The 23,520-nt window shown below is 42.8% G+C and overlaps 1 protein-coding gene across 1 annotated transcript in view; it reads right to left on the reverse strand.

The window, feature by feature from the left end:
* Positions 1 to 23,520, reverse strand: part of CMIP (c-Maf inducing protein) — a 190,213-nt gene that overhangs the window by 21,703 nt on the left and 144,990 nt on the right. Inside the window, exons 4-11 of the mRNA XM_070953238.1 lie at positions 22,781 to 22,942; positions 21,650 to 21,691; positions 19,992 to 20,054; positions 18,327 to 18,407; positions 10,267 to 10,370; positions 7,235 to 7,339; positions 5,186 to 5,539; positions 2,200 to 2,265 (exon numbers count right to left, since the gene is read on the reverse strand). Of these exons, the coding sequence (XP_070809339.1) occupies positions 2,200 to 2,265; positions 5,186 to 5,539; positions 7,235 to 7,339; positions 10,267 to 10,370; positions 18,327 to 18,407; positions 19,992 to 20,054; positions 21,650 to 21,691; positions 22,781 to 22,942 (977 nt within the window). The remainder of the gene's footprint in view (positions 1 to 2,199; positions 2,266 to 5,185; positions 5,540 to 7,234; positions 7,340 to 10,266; positions 10,371 to 18,326; positions 18,408 to 19,991; positions 20,055 to 21,649; positions 21,692 to 22,780; positions 22,943 to 23,520) is intronic.

Here is a 23,520-nt window from a genome sequence, read left to right on the forward strand (position 1 = left end):
CAGCTTGATTCATGTCCCAGGTGTGTTTGTTAATTGCACTGCAATTAAGGCCCATCGCCTCTGATTAACATTAGCAAAGCAATTAATGGTCACTTGCAGAGAGAGAGCTCCTTGCATCACATTCTCGCTCTGCCCTGGGGTCCTTGGTGAAAAAAAAAAACCCAACCCAACTCAGATAAATGACACCAAAGGCCTCTCTCCTTTTCTCCCTAGTCTTTCAGAAGAACAGGCACATTGGTTAAAAAAAAAAATGGGGCCTTCCAAGGCACCAGGCTCCCCAGGGAGCCTTAAGCTTGCAAATTGGATGATTATAGGCTGTAATGTTCACCCCGCAGAGAGATCTTCATTTCATAAACACTGGTGTCATTAATAAGCTTCAGAGGGACAATCAGGAACTGTTTCGCTGGATTCAAACACTCTGTTTGCGGAACGACATGTGGTTTGATGCGTCTTCTTTCGGTGGGGCTAGTCTTGTCCTAATACATCATCTGCTGAGACAACCATCTGCTGATCTCTTGTTTGATCCCGACAAAGGACCATGTTTACTTTTCGTTTCCATGTTTTGAGAAGTCCCTTCTTCCACCTACGTCTGAGGCTGGAACTGCCATTTTTTAAGATTTAGGTGGGTCTGACAACCTTCCCTGTGGCCATGGTGGTGCAATGGTCAGAGTGCAGTACTGCAGGCTACTTCTGCTCACTGCCGGCTGCCTGCAATTTGGCAGCTCAAATTTCACCAGGCTCAAGGTTGACTCAGCCTTCCATCCTTCCGAGGTGGGTAAAATGAGGACCCAAATTGTTGGGGGGCAAGAGGCTGTCTCTGTAAACCGCTTAGAGAGGGCTATAAAAGCACTGTGAAGCGGTATAGAAGTCTAAGTGCTATTAATATTGCCCTTCATTCATTCATCTGTCTTCATTCATGTTCGTCTGTCCATCCGTCCCTCCCTCCCTCCTTTCTTCCTCCCTCCCTCTCCTTCACCTACCTTCCTTCCTTCCTTCCTTCCTTCCTTCCTCCCTCCCTCCCTCCTTCCCTCCCTCCCTTTCCTTGGTGATGCTGGGATTAGAATGCAGTATTGCAGGCTAACTGCCCACTGCCAGGAGTTTGATCCTGACAGGGCTCAGGATCGACTCAGCCTTCCATCCTTCCATGGTGGGTAAAATGAGGACCCAAATTGTTGGGGGCAATAGGCTGACTCTGTAAACCGCTTAGAGAGCGGGCTGTAAAGCACTGTGAAGTGGTATAGAAGTCTAAGTGCTATTGATATTGCCCTTTGTTCATTCGTCCGTCCATCTGTCTGTCCGTCCCTTCTTCCTCCCTCCCTCCCTCTCCTTCACCTTCCTTTCCTTGGTGATGCTGGGGTTAGAATGCAGTATTGCAGGCTAACTCTGCCCACTGCCAGGAGTTTGATCCTGACAGGGCTCAGGGTTGACTTAGGCTTCCATCCTTCCGTGGTGAGTAAAACGAGGATGCAGATTGTTGGGGGCAATAGGCTGACTCTGTAAACCGCTTAGAGAGGGCTGTAAAAGCGCTGTGAAGCGGTATATAAGTCTAAATGCTAATGCTATTGCTATTCTCAGTTAATGACTACTCTTCTGTGAAAACCTAGGAGGTCCACCTTTCAAATCTCACAAAAGCTCAGGGGGTGATCATGTAAGTCCTTGTGCAATTATACACTAGTCATTGTTTTGACATTTTCAAAATTATTTTAATTTGCAGCTTTGCGCATATCTTTTTTTTTTTTTTTTTTTAAAGAGGGAGAAAGAAAAAGGTAAACTGCTACAACTATGTTCTTTGTGGCTGCAGTTTAAATGGTGGAACGCTGTGGGGGTTTTTTTTGTATTACAAAGGCAAAAAAATATCGATTCAGATTTTAATGCCTTTGCTTTACGATTAGACCTCTCACTGCTGTTTTGGTTACACTGTATAGAATTTTACTGTATTTTGAACAGTTAACAGTTGTGTTGACTGTTAACTAATATTAGTAGTGAGGATGCCCCAGAACTGCAAAATATATGTATTTAAAATAAAGAAAACAAATGTGTTCTTGTTCTGACTAACTACCATTTTCCCTGATTTACAGACAAATCTTAGCTATAAGCTACATCTCTCCTATTAAATCTTAGTTAGTAGTTCGCTCTGACTAATGCAAGCTATCTACCAGGGAAATAAGCAAATAAAACATCCAAAAAACAAAAACTTACTCTTTGGGGAACGGGATGGGCTGGAGCAAACTGGCCAGAGCTGGTCTCCAATCTTCGTAATCTGATCTGTAATTAGAAAAACACAATTAGCTTAAACTCCATGCAGAATTTACTGCTGTGAATAAGCTATATTTCTAGCCAGCATAGTTTGGTGTTGTGTTTGTGCATGAGTTTAACCTTAGTCTCTGGCGCCTTCTTTAACCTGATGCCCTTGGAGCTACCCAGATGAGACTTCCAATAACTCAACCCTCCTGGTCATTGACTATCCTAGATGCGAATTCTGGAAATCATAGTTTCAGCACCTTAGAGAGTACCTAGCAACGGCTATCCAAGTCCAACTTCATTTATTCAACTTCCAACTTTTTTTAATTGGCCTGATGGTGAAAAACCTAATAGTCTCCTCTGTCCACCATGTGTTTTATCTATGTTAATTCCATTTCTTGTTATTGTTGAACCTGCAATCTGCAGTTCTGTTGCCTTTTGCAAGGAAGTAGTGCTGACTTAACACAAACTTGTTACTCTATATAATCCTCCAATGGAACAAGAGTTGCTGGGATTAGAAACAGAAACACAGGCTCCATCTGACCTGTGACATGTGCTAAGGGGTCAACATGCAAATGAAAATGACCCCCTTCATCCTTCATGCTAATTTTGGAATTCCACCAGCAGGACTAGATACCTCTTCCAACACCCAGGAACAGTGTTAGATTTACTACTATGCTATTTGCACTTTTCATGGGATTCCTCTTGATGTTGAAAAGAAGGCAGGTAGAAATGCACATGTGCACACACACACATGCATATACAAGGGCATTTAACCCAAGAAAGTCATGTGCACTGTTTAGGAATATCATTTATAGAGTTCCACCAGCAGGATTAGCTGCTGCGTTGAACATCCATCCTTGAGGAACAGCATTAGATTTACTGCTATGCTATCTGCTTGTTTCATGGGATTCCTGCTGAAATTGAGAAGAAGACAGGTGGAAATGCACACATGTGCATAGACATGCATGTATAGGCACACTAAACCAAGGAAGGACTGTTTGGAAAGTCAGTGTGAGGAGCATCTTTTCGGAGTTCCACCAGCAGGATTGGACCCTTGAGGAACGACGTTAGATTTACTACTATGCTACCTGCTGTCAGGCCTGGAAGCATCTTTTTCATTGGGCCTTCAGACCTGCCATGTTTACTACTGTGGGAAACTGGGAGGGGGGAATTGTATGGAGCCAGGGTGATATATAGTCATAATAACATTCCTTTCTCAGAAAGTCAAGGCCAACTTGCCCTGCATCTGGAGGTTTGGAACTGGGAGGCACTGTCCAGTCGGGACAGTGCTTTGATTGGACCATGTGATGGACTTGTGGGTGTTGGGCAGGGACTTGAACTTTCCTTTGGGTGAAGAAAACCTGGAAACTTTCAGATTCGGGTTTTCCCAGAGGTGCCAATATGACATCTCTAATAAAATGTAACTTTGAGGAAACTCAAGCCTCGGAGATTTATTTTGTTGGGGGTGTTACTTGGAATCCTGACATTAACCCAAATCTGGATTAATTCACCAGCTCCCTGGATATTGGGGTGCTGTCCGGGGTCCTGAGCCCTGAAAGCTGATCCGAAACCCGGCGGCAAGAAGACTCTGGGAAGATGGAGGAGGAAAAGAAAGCAATGGACTGGCTCGACGACTCCCATTGAGACCATCTACTTCCCAAGACGTGGTGGAAACGGCACACCTGCCATAGTTTCATGGGCTTCTTGCTGACGTTGAGAAAGAAGGCCACTGCATTTGCCACCAGCCAGATTGGCCAAGATGTTCTCAAACCAATCGCCGGAGTGCTGGAAATGTGGCTATAAGCAGGGAACGTTCTACCACATGTGGTGGACCTGCCCCAAGTTTAAAAAATATTGGTGTAAGATAAGAAAGTGGCTGGAAGAAATAACCGAACAAAGGATAGCATTGAGGCCGGAACTGTTTCTTCTGGGTATTTTTGATGGGAAAACGGGGAAAGAACTACAATATTTAACATTACATATCTTAACCGCAAGTAGCACAGAATTGGAAACAAACAGATACACCTCCAGACCAAATTATAATAAGGAAAATTTATGAATGTGCAGAGATGGATAGACTGTCTATGGAAATGAAGGAGAGGGAAGAAACCGAGTACTATCAAATTTGGAACAGATGGTATTCCTGGCTTGAGAGCAAATGTAAAACTTAAGGTATAAGATGTAAAAGTGTAATATATAAATTGTAAAATTTATAAGAAATATAGGATATCGATTTGCGAGAAGATGTAACTATAACTTAAATGAGGATATAACTTGGGATAGTGATATATAGAAGTAGGATTTATGTAAATATGACTGTTACGAAAGCTATAGATATTGGCATGGAAAAGCTGTTATAAGTGTAAATTTGTGTCTTGTGTTTGTGGAGGCTAAAACATATGCAGAACTGTTGCAGGAACTGGGTGTGTCTAGTTTGATGAAGAGAAGGACTAGGGGAGACATGATAGCAGTCTTCCAATATCTCAGGGGCTGCCACAAAGAAGAGGGAGTCAAGCTATTCTCCAAAGCACCTGAGGGCAGGACAAGAAGCAATGGGTGGAAACTAATCAAGGACAGAAGCAATTTAGAACTAAGGAGAAATTTCCTGACAGTTAGAACAATTAATAAATGGAACAACTTGCCTGCAGAAGTTGTGAACGCCCCAACACTGGAAATTTTTAAGAAGATGTTGGATAACCATTTGTCTGAAGTGGTGTAGGGTTTCCTGCCTAAGCAGGGGGTTGGACTAGAAGACCTCCAAGGTCCCTTCCAACTCTGTTATTCTATTCTATTCTAAATGTTGGAAATTTCAATAAACATTATTTTAAAAAAGAGAGAGAGAAAGGAGGCCACTGGGTGTGCATGTGCCCCCACGCTCCCCCACAGGAACCCGAGAAACTCATGTGGGCTGTCTGGAAAGCCGTGGAGAAGGGCAACTCACAGCATCTTGAGTATTTCCACAAAGCAGCCGAGGATACGGTCGGCCTGAGCGCTGAGTTCGATGCTAATGCTACTGCAGGTGGGGCTGACCATCAAACAGTCGATCAGGTTGGGCTCGCTGTCGTTGCCGACGCTGGCGGTCATCTTCTGGTTGGCCATGTTGTTGCGTTCCACCTCCACGTGGATCTCATTGGACGTGACAATGACTGACTTGAGGCGGGATTCAGCCAGCGTAGCTTCCCGGGACATCAGGTCAGGGCTGGTGTGGAGAAGACGAAGAGGCAGATTGGGCTTGCGGTCGCAAGGCTGCTGGCAGCCATTCCGAATTTCCTTCAGGCTTGGAGAATTGTCCCGGCTGTCGCAGGAAGGGAGAGAAGAAAAAAACAACACAAAAAAGGGAAAGAATAAATAAGTTGAAGTTGCCAGACATAAATAACAGAAATAAGGGGGAAGAGAGGCCAGACAACAACTTTGCAAAGTCTTGGAAGATGTCCTTGTTTTTTGTTTTGTTTTATTGCTGTGTCCGCCTCTTTCTGTGTTGTTTTTTGTTTTTTAAAAATCTTGGCCAGCTGCAATTACATTGTCCTATTTATACCAGAAGAAAACAGATGTCTCCCAAAAGGAATTTGCAACGCAACCCCCCCATTTTGTGGCAGTCTGTGAACTTGGCCATTCTGGGGAAGAATGCAATCGTCTGGTCCCGAGGATGCAAAATGATGACGCAACGTTTCTTTCAATAAACAGCCCACCGGGAAAGTCAACTCAATTTCCTAGAAAATGGGGTTTATGGAAAAGCAAAGCAGTTGCCTCTTTGCCAGAAGGTTTCCTGAGCTCCACAGAGAGTTAATAGAGAAGCCTCCTGGTGAGCTAGTTTGTCTTCTACCAACCAAAGGTCTCCCACGTCATGCTTGCAAAACTCCAAATCTGTCCTGTTCCTCACCTTTTCACCCCAATATAAGAGAAATACCTCCACACCCACGTCTTCCTCTACCTGTCCCTGCAGAGCTTGCTGGGAAAAGGCCTGGAGACTAAAACATATGGAGAACGGCTGCAGGATTTGGGTTTGGCCAGTCTAGAGAAAAGGAGGACTAAGGGGGGACATGATAGCAGTGCTCCAGTATTTGAGGGGCTGCCACAAAGAAGAGGGGGTCGACTTATTCTACAAAGCACCAGAGCATAGGACAAAGAAACGATGGATGGAAACTATTCAAGGAGAAAAGCAACCTGGAATTAAGGAGAAAATTCCTAACAGTGAGGACAATTAACCAGTGGAACAGAAGTTCCCATCAGAAGTTGTGAGTGCTTCATCACTGGAGGTTTTTAAGAAGAGATTGGACAGTCACTTGTCTGAAATAGTATAGGTTCTCCTGCTTGAGCAGGGGGCTGGACTAGAAGACCTCCAAGGTCCCTTCCAACTCTGTTATTCTATTCTATTCTATTCTATTCTATTCTATTCTATTCTATTCTATTCTATTCTATTCTATTCCATTCCATTCCATTCCATTCCATTCCATTCCATTCCATTCCATTCCATCCCATCCCATTTCTATTCTTCTAATCTTCCATTCTATTATTCTATTCTATTCTATTCTATTCTATTCTATTCTATTCTATTCTATTCTATTCTATTCTATTCTATTCTATTCTATTCCATTCCATTCTATTATTCTATTCCATTCCATTCCATTCCATTCCATTCCATTCTGTCTATTCTATTCTATTCTATTCTATTCTATTCTATTCTATTCTATTCTATTCTATTCTATTCTATTCTATTCTATTCTTATTCCATCCCATTTCTATTATTCCAATCTTCTATTCTATTCTATTCTATTCTATTCTATTCTATTCTATTCTATTCTATTCTATTCTATTCTATTCTATTCCATTCCATTCCATTCCATTCCATTCCATTCCATTCCATTCCATTCCACTCCACTCCACTCCACTCCACTCCACTCCACTCCATTCACGTTTTGATGCAAGTGCGTTTTCCTTCTCGGATGGTTTTCCCCAAAGGGGCTCATTGGGGGGGATGCAGGTGACTGACCTGTTGATGAATTCTTCGTAGCAAGAATAAATGGCTGCTAGACAGACGGCAACGAGATTCGGAAGGACCCGTGGATGCGGACACTGGCCGGTTGGGCCGTGCATACTGGAATGACAGGAACAGGGACGTGAGATGGTGTGTCCACAAAGAGCATTGTTAAGGAAGGAGCAAGCATAAAGTCTAACAGAAGAGAACATTTGTAGCTCAGGGTTGAAGTGTGAGGACCTTGGTGCCCTCTGAGATTGATTGTTTTCTTGCAGATGTTTCATGACCCAACTAGGTAACATCATCCGTGCCAAAAGAGAGTGGGGTTTGCAGGGAGGAGGAGGGTTTGCAGGGGGGGAATGACTAGGGCAGTGATGGCTAACCTTTTTGCCATCGCGTGCCAGGAAGGGGTGGGTGGGGGAGGATCGCGCGTGTGTGTGTGTGCCCACACCCATAATTCTATGTGCCCTGCCTCTCTAGGAGTCTCTGGAGGCTGGGGACAGCAAAAAATGTCACTTCCTGTCCAATTGGAAGTTGGGAAACGGGCCGTTTCGGGCCTCCGAAGGGGTGGGGAAGGCTGTTTTCACCCTCCCCAGATGCATAGAAAGAATCTGGAGACAGGTGAGAAAGAAAAACAGGCTTTCCCCCTCCCCTCCCCACCAGGCCCTCCGGAGGCAGGAAACATCCTGTTTCCCTACTTCCAGTGGGCCCAGAAGGCCTGAAAATCAGCTGGCCAGCGCATGCATGCACGCCAGAGCTGAGCTGGCGTGCCCACTGATATGGCTACGCGTGCCACCTGTGGCATGCGTGCCATAGGTTCGCCATCACTAGGGAGTCCTTGGTGTTCTCTGAGCTGGGTGGTTTTCTTGGAGACTTTTTATGACCCAACTGGGTGACATCATCAGTATTAGAATGGAGTGGGGTTTACTTTGTAAGATAATGATATACCGTATTTTTCGGAGTATAAGACGCTCCAGACTATTAGACACACCTACTGTTTTTGGAGAGGAAAACAAGAAAAAGAAATCTGCCTCCCAGCAATACTGCTTCATTGCAGCAAACAGCAAACAGCCTGCTTTACTTTCATTTTCGTTTTCAGCATAGCTTGATTAGCACAACGAAAAAAAAAAATCTGCTCCCAGCAATTTACCACCTTGCAGCAAGCAGCAGAGGCCCACGAGAGTTGGGAGGCTGATCCAATCAACTTGTGCTAATTAGGTTGTGCTGAAGCTGAAAGGAACTGTTTCTTCTTGCTGCAAGGAAGTAAACTGCTGGGAGGCAGAGGCCAAAGGGTGGGGGCCAGTGGATGGGCGGGGCTACATTCGATGTATATGATGCACCTAAATTTTCACCCCCTTTTAGGGAGGAAAAAGGGGCTTCTTATACTCCAAAAAATATGGTATCTGCAAGAAAACCATCAAACCACCAAGGACCATACAAATCCTTAATCCAGTTCCCCCGATTTGGTTCCATTGGGATTGCAGAATGCCAAGCCCCTTTGGAAATAGTATTGACTTTTATTTTACACTTATTAACGTTTTACATTTATCACCCAGGTAACAAGTGTATTAGCATAATAATAAAGGAATGAGTGTTATAGGTCTGTGATGCATTCTACTAGTTGTTAGTACATTATTGTATTTATTTGCTTCAATCTGTTTTTGTTCTTTTAAGTTTCTGCCGGTTGCTGACCAAAATAAATATTGATTGATTCACTGATGAATGGAAACGAAACACAGCAAAGGTTTGGATCCTCCTAGGATGAGAAGGTTTGCTAAATTATGGGCCAATGTTGAGAGAAAACGCCCTTCTTTATCCCAAAGGTGCTTTTCCAAAAGGCAACTGGACTTTGTTTTTCCTTAAAGAAGTTTCACTCTCATCCAAGAAGCTTCTTCAGTTCTGGCTGAATGGTAGAGGATGGAAGGATTTAAATTCCGTGCAGTCATCTGGTTGTTAGCACTCTCTCTGAGAGTCACTGAGGCCACTTTGAGGTTTATCTGTGCCCTCGAGTTCACCTGAATAGTGCAAATGGGTGTGGGGCTTTCTTGGAGCTGCTGAAAGGATTGTGTTGTAAACAGGAGATAGGTAGTGTCATATCCCTCTCCCTTCTGCTGAGAGAGGGCTGTTCAATCTTAATGCAGATGGACTCTTTCAAACCTTAAAAGAGACCCCTCTTTTAAATCCTTCCCTCCACCACCATTCAATCAGAACTGAAGAAGCTTCTTGGATGAGAACTAGCAAAATGTCTTCAAGGAAAAATAAAGTCCAGCTGCCTTTTGAAAAAGCACCTTTGGGACAACCGTGACCTGGATGACTGAGAATCTCCATAGACAAACACCCTCCCTTGTTTTTGCAGGTAAGTTAAATGTCAACTCGCAAAGCATCCCTGGCCTGCTTTCGAGTTGCCATAGGCCAGAGGGGATGGGAAACCGGCAAAACTGCACAGCAGCCAAAAACGGATACCCATTCCACGCTTATCTCTCTCAAGACCAGCTGCCTGCAATTACTGCAGGTTCGAATCTCGCCAGGCTCAAGGTCGACTCAGCCTTCCATCCTTTCTAAGGTAGGTAAATTGAGGACCCAATTTGTGGGGGCAATAAGCTGACTTTGTATAAAAATATACAAAAGGATGAAGGCTATTGCTTAACGCACTGTAAGCCGCCCTGAGTCTCCGGAGAAGGGCGGCATATAAATCAAATTAAAAAAAAAAAAAAAAAAGGCTGTATCCCAGGGTTACCTACAGCAACCAAGGGGAGTGACCTCTACAACCCGTGAAATTGCTCAGTTGGCAAATGTGATAGATGACACACCCTGGGGGGAGGGGGGAAAACAGCGTCATAATTGGAGCGTAAATTACGTAGGGTCAGAGCTGGCTTCACTTGGCTCGAGACTCATGATTTAATTAGGGCATCTGTCAGAACCCTGACATTAAACTCATGGCAAAATGTTAGCTTATCAAAGCTACTGGCAAGGAAAGCCATTGAAGCGAAGACGAGACAAATGTCCTACAAAGGGAACAGAGATTTTGACCACACACGCATATTTACCTGTGGATAAATTTCTTTACCACTTCCATGCCTGCATTCAGTTCATTCAAGGCCAGAATATACTCCTGGGTAAAGAGCCGCAACCGAGGACATTTACCAAAATCCTTTGCAAAACAGAAGGAAAAAAAAGGAGATATTTAAGACACGGAAGTGCCAAGATCTGGACTTTCAATAAAGAGATTTTGAGGAATGGAAAAGTTTTAATCAGTATTTATACAGATATTCTTTGACTTATAACCATTCATTTAGTGATCAAAGTTACAACAGCACTGAAAAACATGATCTAGGACCGGTGCTCACACTTATGACTGCAGCAGCATCCTCATGGCAGGTGATCATAATTTGGATGCTTGGCAACTGACATGTGTTTACAACAGTTGCAGTCTCCCGGGTCATGTGATCATGGCTTGTGAACGTTTCAGGTGGTTTCAGACAAGCAAAGTCAATGAGAGAAGTCAGGTTCCCCTGAACAACCATGTAATTCACTTAATCCTTGCAGTGTTTCGCTTTACAACCGTGGCAAGAATGGTAATAGCACTTAGACAAGGGGTCAGCAACCTGCAGCTCTGGAGCCGCATGTGGCTCTTTCACCCCTGTGCTGGGGCTCCCTGTCACTCAAAATATGCATCCCAACCGCCAATGGAGACACCCGTTGGCACGCGATTTATTGAGCTTTTCAACCCCCAGTAGGCCAACCATGGATAAATCCAAGAAAAGAAAAGTTTCAGAAGAAAACAGAACGTTTAAGTCAACCACGTATGCTAGTTTTGTGGCCATTCAAGAAACACTCGAGCACAGAAAGGGTTTTGTGGCTCCCGATGTTTTCTTTTCTGGGGGAAACGGGTCCAAATGGCTCTTTGAGTGTTTAAGGTTGCAGACCCCTGACTTAGACCAATATATTGCTTCACAGTGCTTTACTGCCCTCTCTAAGCAGTTTTACAGAGTCAGCATATATTGTCCCCAACAATCTGGGTCCTCATTTTACCGACTTCAGAAGGATGGAAGGCTTCATCAACCATGAGCCTGGTGAGATTTGAACTGCCAATTGCAGGCAGCCGGCAGTCAGCAGAAGTAGCCTGGAGTACTGCACTCTAACCACTGCGCCACCGTGGCTCATAATTGAAATAACACTATTCAACCTTGTGCCCTACAGATACCCTGAGTGCAACAACCATCTTCCCCAACCAGCCTGACTAACTAACTGGGTTGGCTGGGAGGCATGGCCCACCAATTAGACAACTGGATTAAAATAACCCCACCTATTTAATTACTAAAATTCAAATGTCACCAACGTAGGAAGGTCGCTTTCCAAGATATGCCCATAACTTGTCACCATTTCTTCAATTGCTTGCAAACTTCCACAGCTCTGAAGTTGCCATTTGCAAGATTGGGTGGTTGAAAGGTTTTTCTTGCTCGAATGAAACGTGCTCCAAAAAAAGTTTGCAAAAAAAAAAAGAATAAACATGCCAAATAAGGGCCAGGCCGATTCTGAGTCAGCCAGCTGATTTTAGATGTCACGAAAAAGCAGCAAATTTGCTAGTTATTTAATTTGCTGCTGTTATGTTATTACAACACTGGTGAGCTTCACAGCTTCGGACGCCGAGCTCAGTGGATAGCTTCAGGCAGTAGGTATCCTTTTCTTTTGAACATTTGGGTCTTTGGTTTTACTTGGAAATAAGGGTTGATTGCGGGACACGCCGTAGTCTAAATTGGTCAACAAAATCGAATGTTCTCCAGAGGTTTCGGGCTATCTCTTCCATTGTGGATGGAAACTATGGGCCACCACGAACATCTGGAAGGCTTCAGGATGCATGTCCACATTAAAGACCAACCGTGAACTCATTCTTTTGCTCAGGACCTTATGTAGCCCAAATGAGAGCCACAGGGAGTCACGAGTTGAGCTCAAGGGACAGCGAGACATAAATAATTTAGGAGAAAAATACCTCTGCTGAAAGAAGGGGAAGCAGCCCAAAGATAACTAAGCATGTTTGTCAGCCAAAAGAGAAGGGGGAAATTGCGAAGTGCATCCCAGAGGTTTTACAGTGGTTAGAATGCAATATTGCACGCTCATTCTGCGCACAGCCAGGAGTTCGATCCTGACCGGCTCAAGGTTGACTCAGCCTTCCATCCTTCCAAGGTTGATAAAATGAGAACCCAGATTGTTGGGGGCAATAAGGCTGACTCTAAACCACTCAGAGAGAGCTGTAAAGCATTGTGAAGGGGCATATACATCTAAGTCATGAGCTGTGGTGGCGCAGTGGTCAGAATGCAGTACTGCAGGCTACTTCTGCTGACTGCCGGCTGCCAGCAATTTAGTAGCTCGAGTCTCACCGGCTCAAGGTCGACTCAGCCTTCCATCCTTCCGAGGTCATTAAAATGAGGACCCAGATTGTTGGGGGCGATAGGCTGACTCTGTAAAGCACTGTGAAGCGGTATATAAGTCTACGTGCTATTGCTAAGTCCTATTGCTACTGCTGTTGTTTTTGTCTACCAGAGTGGAAGAGGGCACAGCTAAATCGCCAGGTACCCAAATGAAGGTATTCCATGTTCTTTTATGTTGTTAAGGGTGCCACATTGCAACATTTGTCCTGTCCAGCAATGAAGGCAGGGATATTCTTAAAAACTAGTATGAAAAAGTTCGGGAACAGTTTTAGACATACGTTGCAAATGTGATTGGTTCAGAAGGGGTGCGGGCAGTCATGATTGATTGCCTGCTGCGGACGCCTTGTGCTCCTTTCTTTGTGAAATTCCTCAGTCCCTCGGCCGGCCAACGCTTGTGTCTGTCAGCCCCCTGCTTGGCCAGCGAACAGGGCTGCACAAACTCACAAAAGGAGTCGAGATGTTTTGACTGATTTATGCCTCCACTTAGAATGCCATTAGCATAACAAATGTTCGTATGATATCACAAATGGCAGTTCTCCAAATTCATCAGGACCAAGAAGAGATTGAGTCTTTTTAGAGCCGGGGCAATGCGAAAGCTGAACATCTGAACATTGACTGCGGAGAAAATGAAGTTGCGGAAGGCAGACCATAAATCTCAGCTTTTCATTATCTGCCCTGGTTAGTCAAAGCACCCTGGCAGTTAAAAAGGATCTTCCCCAGCAGCTCCAACAGATTGTCAACTGTCTTTTGCATACTGGAACTGACATTATTTGGGGATAATCCCACAGTGGGCTCCCTCTAAGATAGCTTTTCTTTCTTGAAGGGCCGTGCAGATTTTTTTTTTTTTAAATTGCACATGTGAAACGTGCCACCAGATTCTTGCAAGAAGCAGACACACGAGCAGCCAAGTGAAAAGTTGCAGGCAAAACTCCAGCCTCTTGGCACAAGCCGTTTCATGTTGCAATGTTTGAATCTTGCAAAACTCTGTGAAATCAGCCTGGGTGCATTTTTTATTTTTTTATTTTTTAAAGGGTTTGTGCTACTTGTAAACCAAAAGATTTGCTGCAAAGCATAAAGGTCATTGTTTCATCCTAGGGTTTGAGCAATTGATTCAGAGGAAGGTTACTGCCTAATTAAAAAAAATACTACTCAAGCAATTACGTTGCTTTCAATGGATTAAAATCTATATTTAATAGGACAACGGAGGCAGACATAGGAATATAAAATCAGGCTATTGAATCCAATTTTGTTAACACTTGATAGCAATTTTCAGGGTTTGGGAGGACGACTGCTCTCCTTCATAACATGTTCTGGCCTAGGGGATATATTGCTATAAACAATAATGTCCTTTCAATTTAGCATGTAATGTAAATCCAGATCTATATAAACCATGGTTTATGGCTGAGCATATCATGTGAACTAAGCTTTAGTAAGGTTGAGTAGGATTCCCAACTGAACCTTATTCAATGTACCCCAGTGAGAAAAACAATGGTTTAGTATAGGTGGTATAAGTCTAGTATATAACTACCATGTTTCCCTGAAAATAAGACCCTGTCTTTTATTTTTTGGAACCCTGAAATAAGCGCTTGGCCTTATTGCCATGCGCTCAAAAACCCGATTGGGCTTATTATCAGGGGATGTCTTATTTGGGGGGAAACAGGGTAGACTTCAAAATAGTTGCATTAAAGTAATATTTTGTGTTCATGACTTTTTGTCACCCAATTGATGAAGGAAACCCTGTAATGGATGAGGGAGTTTGAGTTTCTGTTCTTTATTCTAGTTATTAAATACAACCTTTCATAGTCTTAAATTTCTAGATAATTCCAAATTGCATACCCCATCAATCCTGACCTCCCAAAAGAAGGTCAGAGAGTTGAGGTGCAACAACTCCTGAGGATGAGGGGAGTGCAGTCCAAAAATATTTGGGAACCAAAAGCAATTGAGATCTAATTTCAAATACCCAATCTTTGTTTTAGTCTACAACTCTCATCCCTGGCAGCCTGGTTTATTGGATGACTGTACTTAAGGAAGCAACTGAGTGATCTATACATTGCTAAGGACTTCCAACATCAGCACGAAGATAATTTATTAGCATGTCAAACTGATGAAGTTTTTTTTTTTAAAAAAAAACATGTTTAGAATAACAGAGTTGGAAGGGACCTTGGAGGTCTTCTAGTCCAACCACCTGCTTGGGAAGGGAACCCTACACCACTTCAGACAAATGGTTATCCAATACCTTCTTAAAAACGTCCAGTGTTGGAGCATTCACAATTTCTGGAGGCAAGTTGTTCCACTGATTAATTGTTCTAATTGTCAGGAAATTTCTCCTTAGTTCTAAGTTGCTTCTCTCCGTGATTAGTTTCCACTCATTGCTTCTTGTCCTGCCCTCAGGTGCTTTGGAGAATAGCTGGAGTCCCTCTTCTTTGTGGCAGCCCCTGAGATATTGGAAGACTGCTATCATGTCTCCCCTACTCCTTCTCTTCATTAAACTAGACATACCCAGTTCCTGCAGCTGTTCTTCGTATATTTTAGCCTCCAGTCCCCTAATCATCTTGGTTGCTCTTCTCTGCACTCTTTCTAGGGTCTCCACATCTTTTTTACATCGTGGCGACCAAAACTGGATGTCTTATTCCAAGTGTGGCCTTATCAAGGCATTATAAAGTGGTATTAACACTTCACATGATCTTGATTCTATCCCTATGTTTATGCAGCCTAGAACTGTGTTGGCTTTTTTTTGGCAGCTACTGCACACAACTGAAGAGTGGCACGCTGCCACTCTTCAATAGGCAATGTTTCATTACCTATTGAAGAGAAGAATTAGGGAATACATAACTGTGTTTCCAATATTTGAGGGGCTTGTCACAGAGAGGAATGGATCGACCTATTCTCCAAAGCACCAGAAGGCAGGTCAAGAAGCAATGGGTGGAAACTAATCAAGGAGAGAAGCAACCTAGAAATAAGGAGAAATTATCTGACAGTGGGAACAATTAATCAGTGGAACAGCTTTCCTCCAGAAGTTGTGGGTGCTCCATCACTTTTTAAAGAAGAGATTGGATAGCTATTTGACTAGGATGGTATGAAGTCTCTTGTCTTGGTCAGAGGTTTGGGCTTAGAAGACCTCCCAGGTCCCTCCCAGCCTTGTTCTATGGTTTATTGAACAAACTATATAGGTTGGTCATCAAGCATAAATCTTTATGGAAGTCTTCTCATTCCATTCTATCTGGCGTGATTACTCAAAATGGATTCAAGTTTCTGGTATCGGAATTTGGAGGTTTCACGGCAGACTGTTTGCACATGAAATAGAATACTTTATTGGCCAAGTGTGATTAGACACGCAAGGAATTTCTCTCCTAAAGGTGGTGGTATCATTGAATTAATCAAATGTGACAGGCCTAGTCTAACATAATTGGCACGCAATATTCCAGCCCTCCCTTTTTCTGCCCTTCAAAGGAAAGTCTTGCCCTCGCCTACACTTTCCCACAATTTTGTGCGCATTTCTCCACAAGTGGGAAGAAGTCTCTGAGGCAGGAGCCTTCTTGGAAATTGCAAGGTGTGATTCAGAAACCACACAATCATACTTCCATAATCCCTCCTGGAAGCTCCTGCTTGGTTGTTTGGAAAGACAAGTGATGAATCGATCTATCACTTGCCTGGCTCCCTACCTACCTCTCATAAAGTAAAAAGTTCTTTGACTAAGACCTGACTCATGATTAGCATATGAAGCTTGTGAACTTGTTTTTTGAAGCTGTTTGCTATGATCTTCTTCTGGAAGCTTGTTTCGGTAGACTCTAGCTCAGAGGTCAGCAACCTGCGGCTCTGGAGCCGCGTGTGGCTCTTTCATCCCTCTGCTGCGGCTCCCTGCCGCCACTCAGCTCCACAATTGACAGGGCTTTCGGTTAGGACAGGTAGAGGAAAAAGGACGCCGCGCTAGGAGGAGACTCTATGGTGGGGGAACCAGACTTCTGGTTGGCTCCAGAATTAAACGGAGGGCTTCCCGTTAGGGCCTTTGTGGCTCTTTGAGTGTTGGTTGCCGACCTCTGCTCTAGCTTCCTACAACTTTGGCAGATCCTTAGGGTCTGCGTCAAAATATTAATCAGGCTTGACCCCATCCAGTTTCTCAGCCCAGAAAAGACTGACAAAGATCAGTTTGGCCTTATGGTGAAGGTACCTGGCTAGAAACCAGGAAACTGTGACTTCTAGTCCCACCTTAGGCATGAAAGCCAACTGGGTGACTTTGGATTAATCACCAGAAGATGGTGAGTTCTAGTTCTGCCTTAGGCATGAAAGCTGGCTGGATGATTTTGAGCCAATCACCAGGAGACTGGGAATTCTAGTCCCACCTTAGGCAAGAAAGCTGGCTCGGTGACATTGAGCCAATCACCAGGAGATGGTGAGTTCTAGTCCTGCCTTAGGCATGAAAGCTCGCTGGGTGATTTTGGGGCGATCACCACCAGGAGATGGTGAGTTCTAGTCCTGCCTCAGGCATGAAAGGCAGCTGGGTGACTTTGAGCCAATAACTCTCTCTCAGGGTTGGGTGACAAGTCCGTTGGTCAAATTCTGTCGCAACCAATGGATCATCTTTCAATTGATCCGAAAGAAACAGACCCTGCAGTTGCAAGAAAATGCTAGGAAGTTGGGGCGGGGGAGAGGGGGAAGAGAAGGTGCAGTGCGTAATTTTTTTCCAGCAGCTTTTACAGCCCAATCATGCTCCTTGATTCAACTTCCAAGGATAAAAGTCAATTAAGAAAGATGAAACAAATAGATGAGCAAAGAAAGGCTAAGACCTTCCTGCACTTGTGAAAATAAATCACAGTCTCTCCTGAAGGAGGAAAGGACATTTCTGTTCTCGCCTGTCAGACCTGTAAATACATCGCTTGTTCTTTCTGTACCGGTAACAAAATGAGGAAAGTTGTACGTATAAGTCTTCCCATTAAATAATGTCTAGAATTGGGGTCTCCAACCTTGGCAACTTTAAGACTTGCGGACTTCAACTCCCAGAGTTCCTCAGCCAGCAAAGACTTGTGGTTGAAGTCCGCAAGTCTTAAAAGTTGCCAAGGTTGGAGACCCCTGGTCTAGAAAACATTTCAGGTAGAAAGGCAGGAGAGTAGATTATGAATATTTACTTAACCATTCCATGTTTCACTTTGGGAAAATGGATGTTTTTTTTTCCACAGTTGCTTTCCATGTCTTCTGTTTTTCACAAAAGACGAAGAGGTAGCCTTTAGGAGGGAAAAGAATCACAAATTTCCCCCAAATTTCCCTCTTTAGCTAAACATGGGGATAGGACTTCCACTGAAGCATGAAGCTAAGTATTTTAGGATTACAGTTGTACCTCTGTACTCATCATTAATTGGTTCCAGGAGGCTCAATGAGTACCAAAAACGATCCATACCAAACAATTTTTTTCCCATAAGGAATATATGTAATGAGTCACAAGGTAGCCTACATCAACAAGTTCTAGCATATGCATTGAAGTACTAAACAAAGGACGAATACCGGGACAACGATTTTGATACATTGAGTACCAAATCCGATGAGTTTCAACGCAGTTGAGTACTGTACCTGCTTCTTTGTTCCATAAATACGTTACATGGACATAACAGACCACATTAAATAGCAGTATTGTGAAGGTGTTGTACCGATATATCTGAACCAAGGCAACGAAGTGATGGACTCACCATGTTATGTTTTAGAATTCTCTGTACCACTGGAGTGAACACTTCTATGACCACCATAGACCGAGGGCGCTCTCGGCAATGCTGTGTCAAAGAGATGGTTATGTTTAAAAAGAGGTGAGAAAAAACACAATCCATTGCCGTTAATGACCCCAGCGTTTCTATTAACCTTAACAAGTTAACCATCAGTTATAAGGGCTCTCTTCCCCAATCTACTGGATAGATCTTTGTGAAGGGTTTCTAAAGTATTTCTCAGTAAGGACTGCAGAAATTACTTCTCACTCATATTGCCTGTTCATCTTCTTTCTGAAGCTATCAGGTCTGGAAACCATCTCAGTTAAAAGCAAGTGAGATCTAATAGTGCACAACGGTACACTGGATTACAGTATTTAGCAACCCAAAATTCCCAATCTTAGATGGAAAGCCCAATAGATGTCAACATTTTGAATTATTTCTTTCAATGGCATAGAAAGGTCCTGTGTTATAATTGGAAACATATTGAAACAGCTGTTCTACAATGTTGTTAATAAATACAAAAGCATCCCTCAAAATGAATTTTCATCCCAGACAGTTGTTAGCTTGCTTGCTCATTTATCTTGTTATCTCTGTATCTATCTCTGTATTATCTATCTACATATCTCTGTGTCTGTCTGTCTATTATCTGTCTGTCTGTCTGTCTGTCTGTCTGTCTATCTATCTATCTCGCCATCTATCTCATCTACCCAGCCATCCATCTATCCATCCAGCCATCCATCATCTCCCTCCCTCTCTCATCTATCTATCTATCTATCTATCTATCTATCTATCTATCTATCTATCTATCTATCTATCTATCTATCTATCTATCTATCATCTATCTATCTCATCCATCCATCCATCCATCCATCCATCCATCCATCCATCCATCCATCATCTCCCTCCCTCTCTCATCTATCTATCTATCTATCTATCTATCTATCTATCTATCTATCTATCTATCTATCTATCTATTTATATCTATCTATCTATCTATCTATCTATCTATCTATCTATCTATCTATCTCATCTATCCATCCATCCATCATCTCCCTCCCTCTCTCTCATCTATCTATCTATCTATCTATCTATCTATCTATCTATCTATCTATCTATCATCTATCTATCTATCTATCTATCATCTATCTATCTATCTATCTATCTATCTATCTATCTATCTATCTAATCTAATCTAATCTATCCATCCATCCATCCAACCAACCAACCAACCAACCAACAACCATGATGCTTATAATTCATGCTAACCTTGGAGGACTGTAGTTATGGACAGCCTCGCTAGGTAGATCAGACAAAAAACCAACTCTGCAGAAAGCTTTAAAAAAAACACGTTTATTGAGAGGGGCTACAATAACAGCATCTTTAGACTGTGTTGTATCTCCTCCATTTATGCTCCGGTAAGGGAGACACCTGTCTAAGCAAACTTCTGAATGTTATCAATTTTCTTTGGATTAAAAAAAAAAAAGTTTTATCCCGTTTTGTCTAGATAACAGTTTCTGTGTATTTCCATCAAGGTGACTTACCTTCCTTACTCTCTACAAACAAAACCTTAAACTTGTTTAAGGAGCTGCCACTAAGACATTTTTGGACATAGGTTGCAAAAATTAAGACAAGAAACAAAGACATCAGAAATACCTTGCAAAAGAATTCGCACAGGTCAGGTGGTGGATGGTTGTTTTCCAGCAAAGGAGCAAGTGCCTAAAATGACGAAGGAATGATATTCATTTATATTCTGGTAGTTACCCTCAGAAATAGTCTCTATATTATTCTTCCATGTCAAATAAGAAGAACAAAAGGGCAAAACTAGTAAGGCGAAGTTACCACAGGAGATTAGATAAAAGACTTCTTCGGAATCCCGAACCGCATTTGATTTAAGAGGTTTCTAAACATTTGGGCTGAAGAAACAAACAAGATTACCTTATGAATCATACATGGAACCTCACTAGCACCAAGAAGCCCAATTTCCACGGAAGGTTCAACTGTGGTCAGGGTGGCAATTTAACTGTTACTAATAGATGAGCATCCTGGGGAAAAGTATGCAGCGAAGAGGTGTGGTTTCTTCCTCTGCTATTTGCTTTCAGGGGATGTCTTATTTTGGGGGAACAGGGTATTACTTAAGACATTCTGAAGATCACCTCTTTTTCCACCTCTGATCAATTGGGCCCATCTTTCCCCCTTGGCCTAACAGTCCTGTTTGAAGAGTTTCCTGATCTAACAAAAACCAAAACGAGGAACACAGGAATTTTCCAAAGCAAGTGGAAACTTCTTCCTTTCCAACAAAGCGCTTGTTTTCCAATTCCTAACTTCATCCTTTCTCTGTCCATTGCTAGGCAACCCAAACGCAGTTACATGCCGTAACGGCACTAAGAGTAACAGCAGCCACATAATAAGATTATGTCACTGCTGCCACTATTATAAATTATGAAGTATTGTCAGAACAGAAGATTCTTCAAGGTTTAGTCTGTCCTGGGGCTAAAAGAATTCCAGGTACCAGATTGCAAAAACAGATGTTTTTGCAATCAGACAGGAAGAGCTTCTGCAAAAAAGATGACAATTCTTTCTCAGAGCATCAATTCTTTGGAAACCAAGCTGCTTGAGTATCTTCTCCATTTGGATTTAAAGAGACAACCAACACAAATGCAAAAGCCACAGGCCTACAATAAAGCCAAACAGTGCTCATCTCCGTTTCAAAGCCGAAGAACCAGTGCTGTCCGAAGATGTCTCCATGGTCATGTGGCCGGCATGACTCAACACCGAAGGCACATGGAACGCTGTTACCTTCCCACCAAAGGTGGTCCCTATTTTTTTCTACTTGCATTTTTTATGTGCTTTCGAACTGCTAGGTTGGCAGAAGCTGGGGCAAGTAACGGGAGCTCACCCCGTTACACGGTACTAGGGATTCGAACCGCTGAACTGCCGACCTTTCGATCGACAAGCTCTTAGCCACTGAACCACCACGTCCCCTACTTTCAATCCTTACATTCTACTAAATATTTTAGACTCTGAATGTAAACGAATACTTATAATACAAGCTGTACAACAAATGGACTGTAAAATTTAATTCTTGCTGCTTCCTGAACTCCATCCTTTCTCTCCAAATATTTTAGGGGAATGAAAAGAATGTTCCCAAACTCTTAAGATGCTGCTCTTAGCTATTTCTTGACTGCGTAACCTTGGAATGAAACCAGGTTAAATCTGTAGTTTAAAAAAAATAAATCAGGGAGAAAGAATACCCTAGAGAAGTCAGACTCAAGACAGATTATTCCCCCCATAAAAGAGTTTTTGTAACTTACCACAATGATATTTTCATGCTCTTGAGCAGTTAAATTGGTCGCCTGAAAATTGAGGTTACATTAACGTTAGCTTTACAAAATTGAGATAAGATTGCATTTATACAAAATTGAGATTACATTACATTAGAGATTACATTAAGAAATCAATGGCAAATCATCACTATGATCATTAATCTGCATTGGTTCCGAGATCCATCTGGGCCCCATTTCCAATCCGCCTGGAGGATCAGCCATTAAGCTAGATGATTCTAACTGATCACGCATCACTCAAAAGATCCAGTTGCTGAGAAAGAGAACACCATCAGTTGCAACACTGGTGGACTCTGTTTCCTCCAGCAACATCTCCCATCTCAAATTCTCCCGTGACCACCAAACCAGTGGTTTAGCATCAATTGCTGATGGTGATGCAAATACTTCTCATCTTCACAATAACCACTCATGAGTTCCCATCTACAATCATTCACAATAAAGGAGCCAGGAAAGATTCCAGACAAGAGATTAAAAGTACCAAACCAAATGGACAACCAGCCTAAAATGGTGTAAATCGGCTTTTCGCACATCTTTATTATGGACAAGGAGTTTTAATGGGCAGCTTTTTAAATGGTCAGTCCTTAACTTGAGGATGGGGTGATCACACTGAAATAATGGGAATTCTGAGAGTCCACAAGTCCTAGAATTGCCAAGGTTGGACAGCCCTATAATAGCAAGGAAAGGAAAGGAGTTTCTGAGGATTTTACTAGACTATAGAGGGTGGAGCTCATCTCCGTTTCAAGACCATTGAGTCAGCGCTGTCCGAAGACGTTTCTGCAGCCATATGGCCAGCATGACGTCACAGAGTATTGTTTCCTCCCCACTGAAGTGGTACCTATTTATCTGCTCGCATTTACACGACTTTGAACTGCTAGGTGAGCAGGAACTAGGCAAAGATGGGTGCTCACCCCACTGCGCGATGCTCAGATCTTGAACCCCGGGCTGCCGGCTTTCAGCTGATAAACCCAACATTTTAACCACAGAGCCATTGCACTGCCCTATAATAGATTCTGCCTAAAAATCTGTTGTACTGGGCATCCTAGTTTGTTGGCTTGGAACTTGGAAAGCAGAAATGAAGAGACATCATTGCCAAAGACTTACCTCTGAAAGCAACTTGGAAACAATTTCTAAAGGGGCTTGATGGATGGATTCATCCTGCAAAGGGGAAGTTAATGCCATGTCCACCAAAGTCCGGATTTCTTTCAGGACCACCTCCAAGCGGCTTGGATTACTCAATACTTTCTTGTACTTGTAGATCTTTTTCTAGGAACAAAACAAACATAGATAGGATGTTTACTTAAGGTTTACTTCAAGATGACATCCAGGTTCTGTCTGCTTTTAGATCTGAAGGCAGTTTGGATGACACTTCGATTTTTAACCATGCTTTTTTTTTTTTTTTTTTTAAAGGAAAATATTTGCATAGCATTTTCTTCACTGGGTTTTGAAGGAAAACATGTGCAAACAGACCAAATGGAGAAGTGACGTGCCGGATAAAGGCTGATTTGGATCTTGATCTCCATCACTCCTCTTGCCTTCTGACGCTAATTTGTTGATTTGCTTCGATTTCATCTCAAGATTGGCACAATACCCACAAAAAGGAAAAAAAATGTTTTCTAAGAAGCAGACCTTTTTAGCACTTGATAGACCCGGTTTGTGGAGGCAATAAGCTGACTTTGTATAAAAAAGAGCACCGCCTCGGGGGGCGGGGAGAGCCGAAAGCCCTACAAAGCAGGTATATACAAAAGTATGAAGGCTATTGCTTAACGCATTGTAAGCCGCCCTGAGTCTCCGGAGAAGGGTGGCATATAAATCAAACCAATAAATAAATAAATAAATAAATA

This window comes from Pituophis catenifer, unplaced genomic scaffold (assembly GCF_029215685.1).
Source record: "Pituophis catenifer annectens isolate HBS135680 unplaced genomic scaffold, rPitCat1.0.hap2 SCAF_13, whole genome shotgun sequence".
NCBI lineage: Eukaryota > Metazoa > Chordata > Lepidosauria > Squamata > Colubridae > Pituophis > Pituophis catenifer.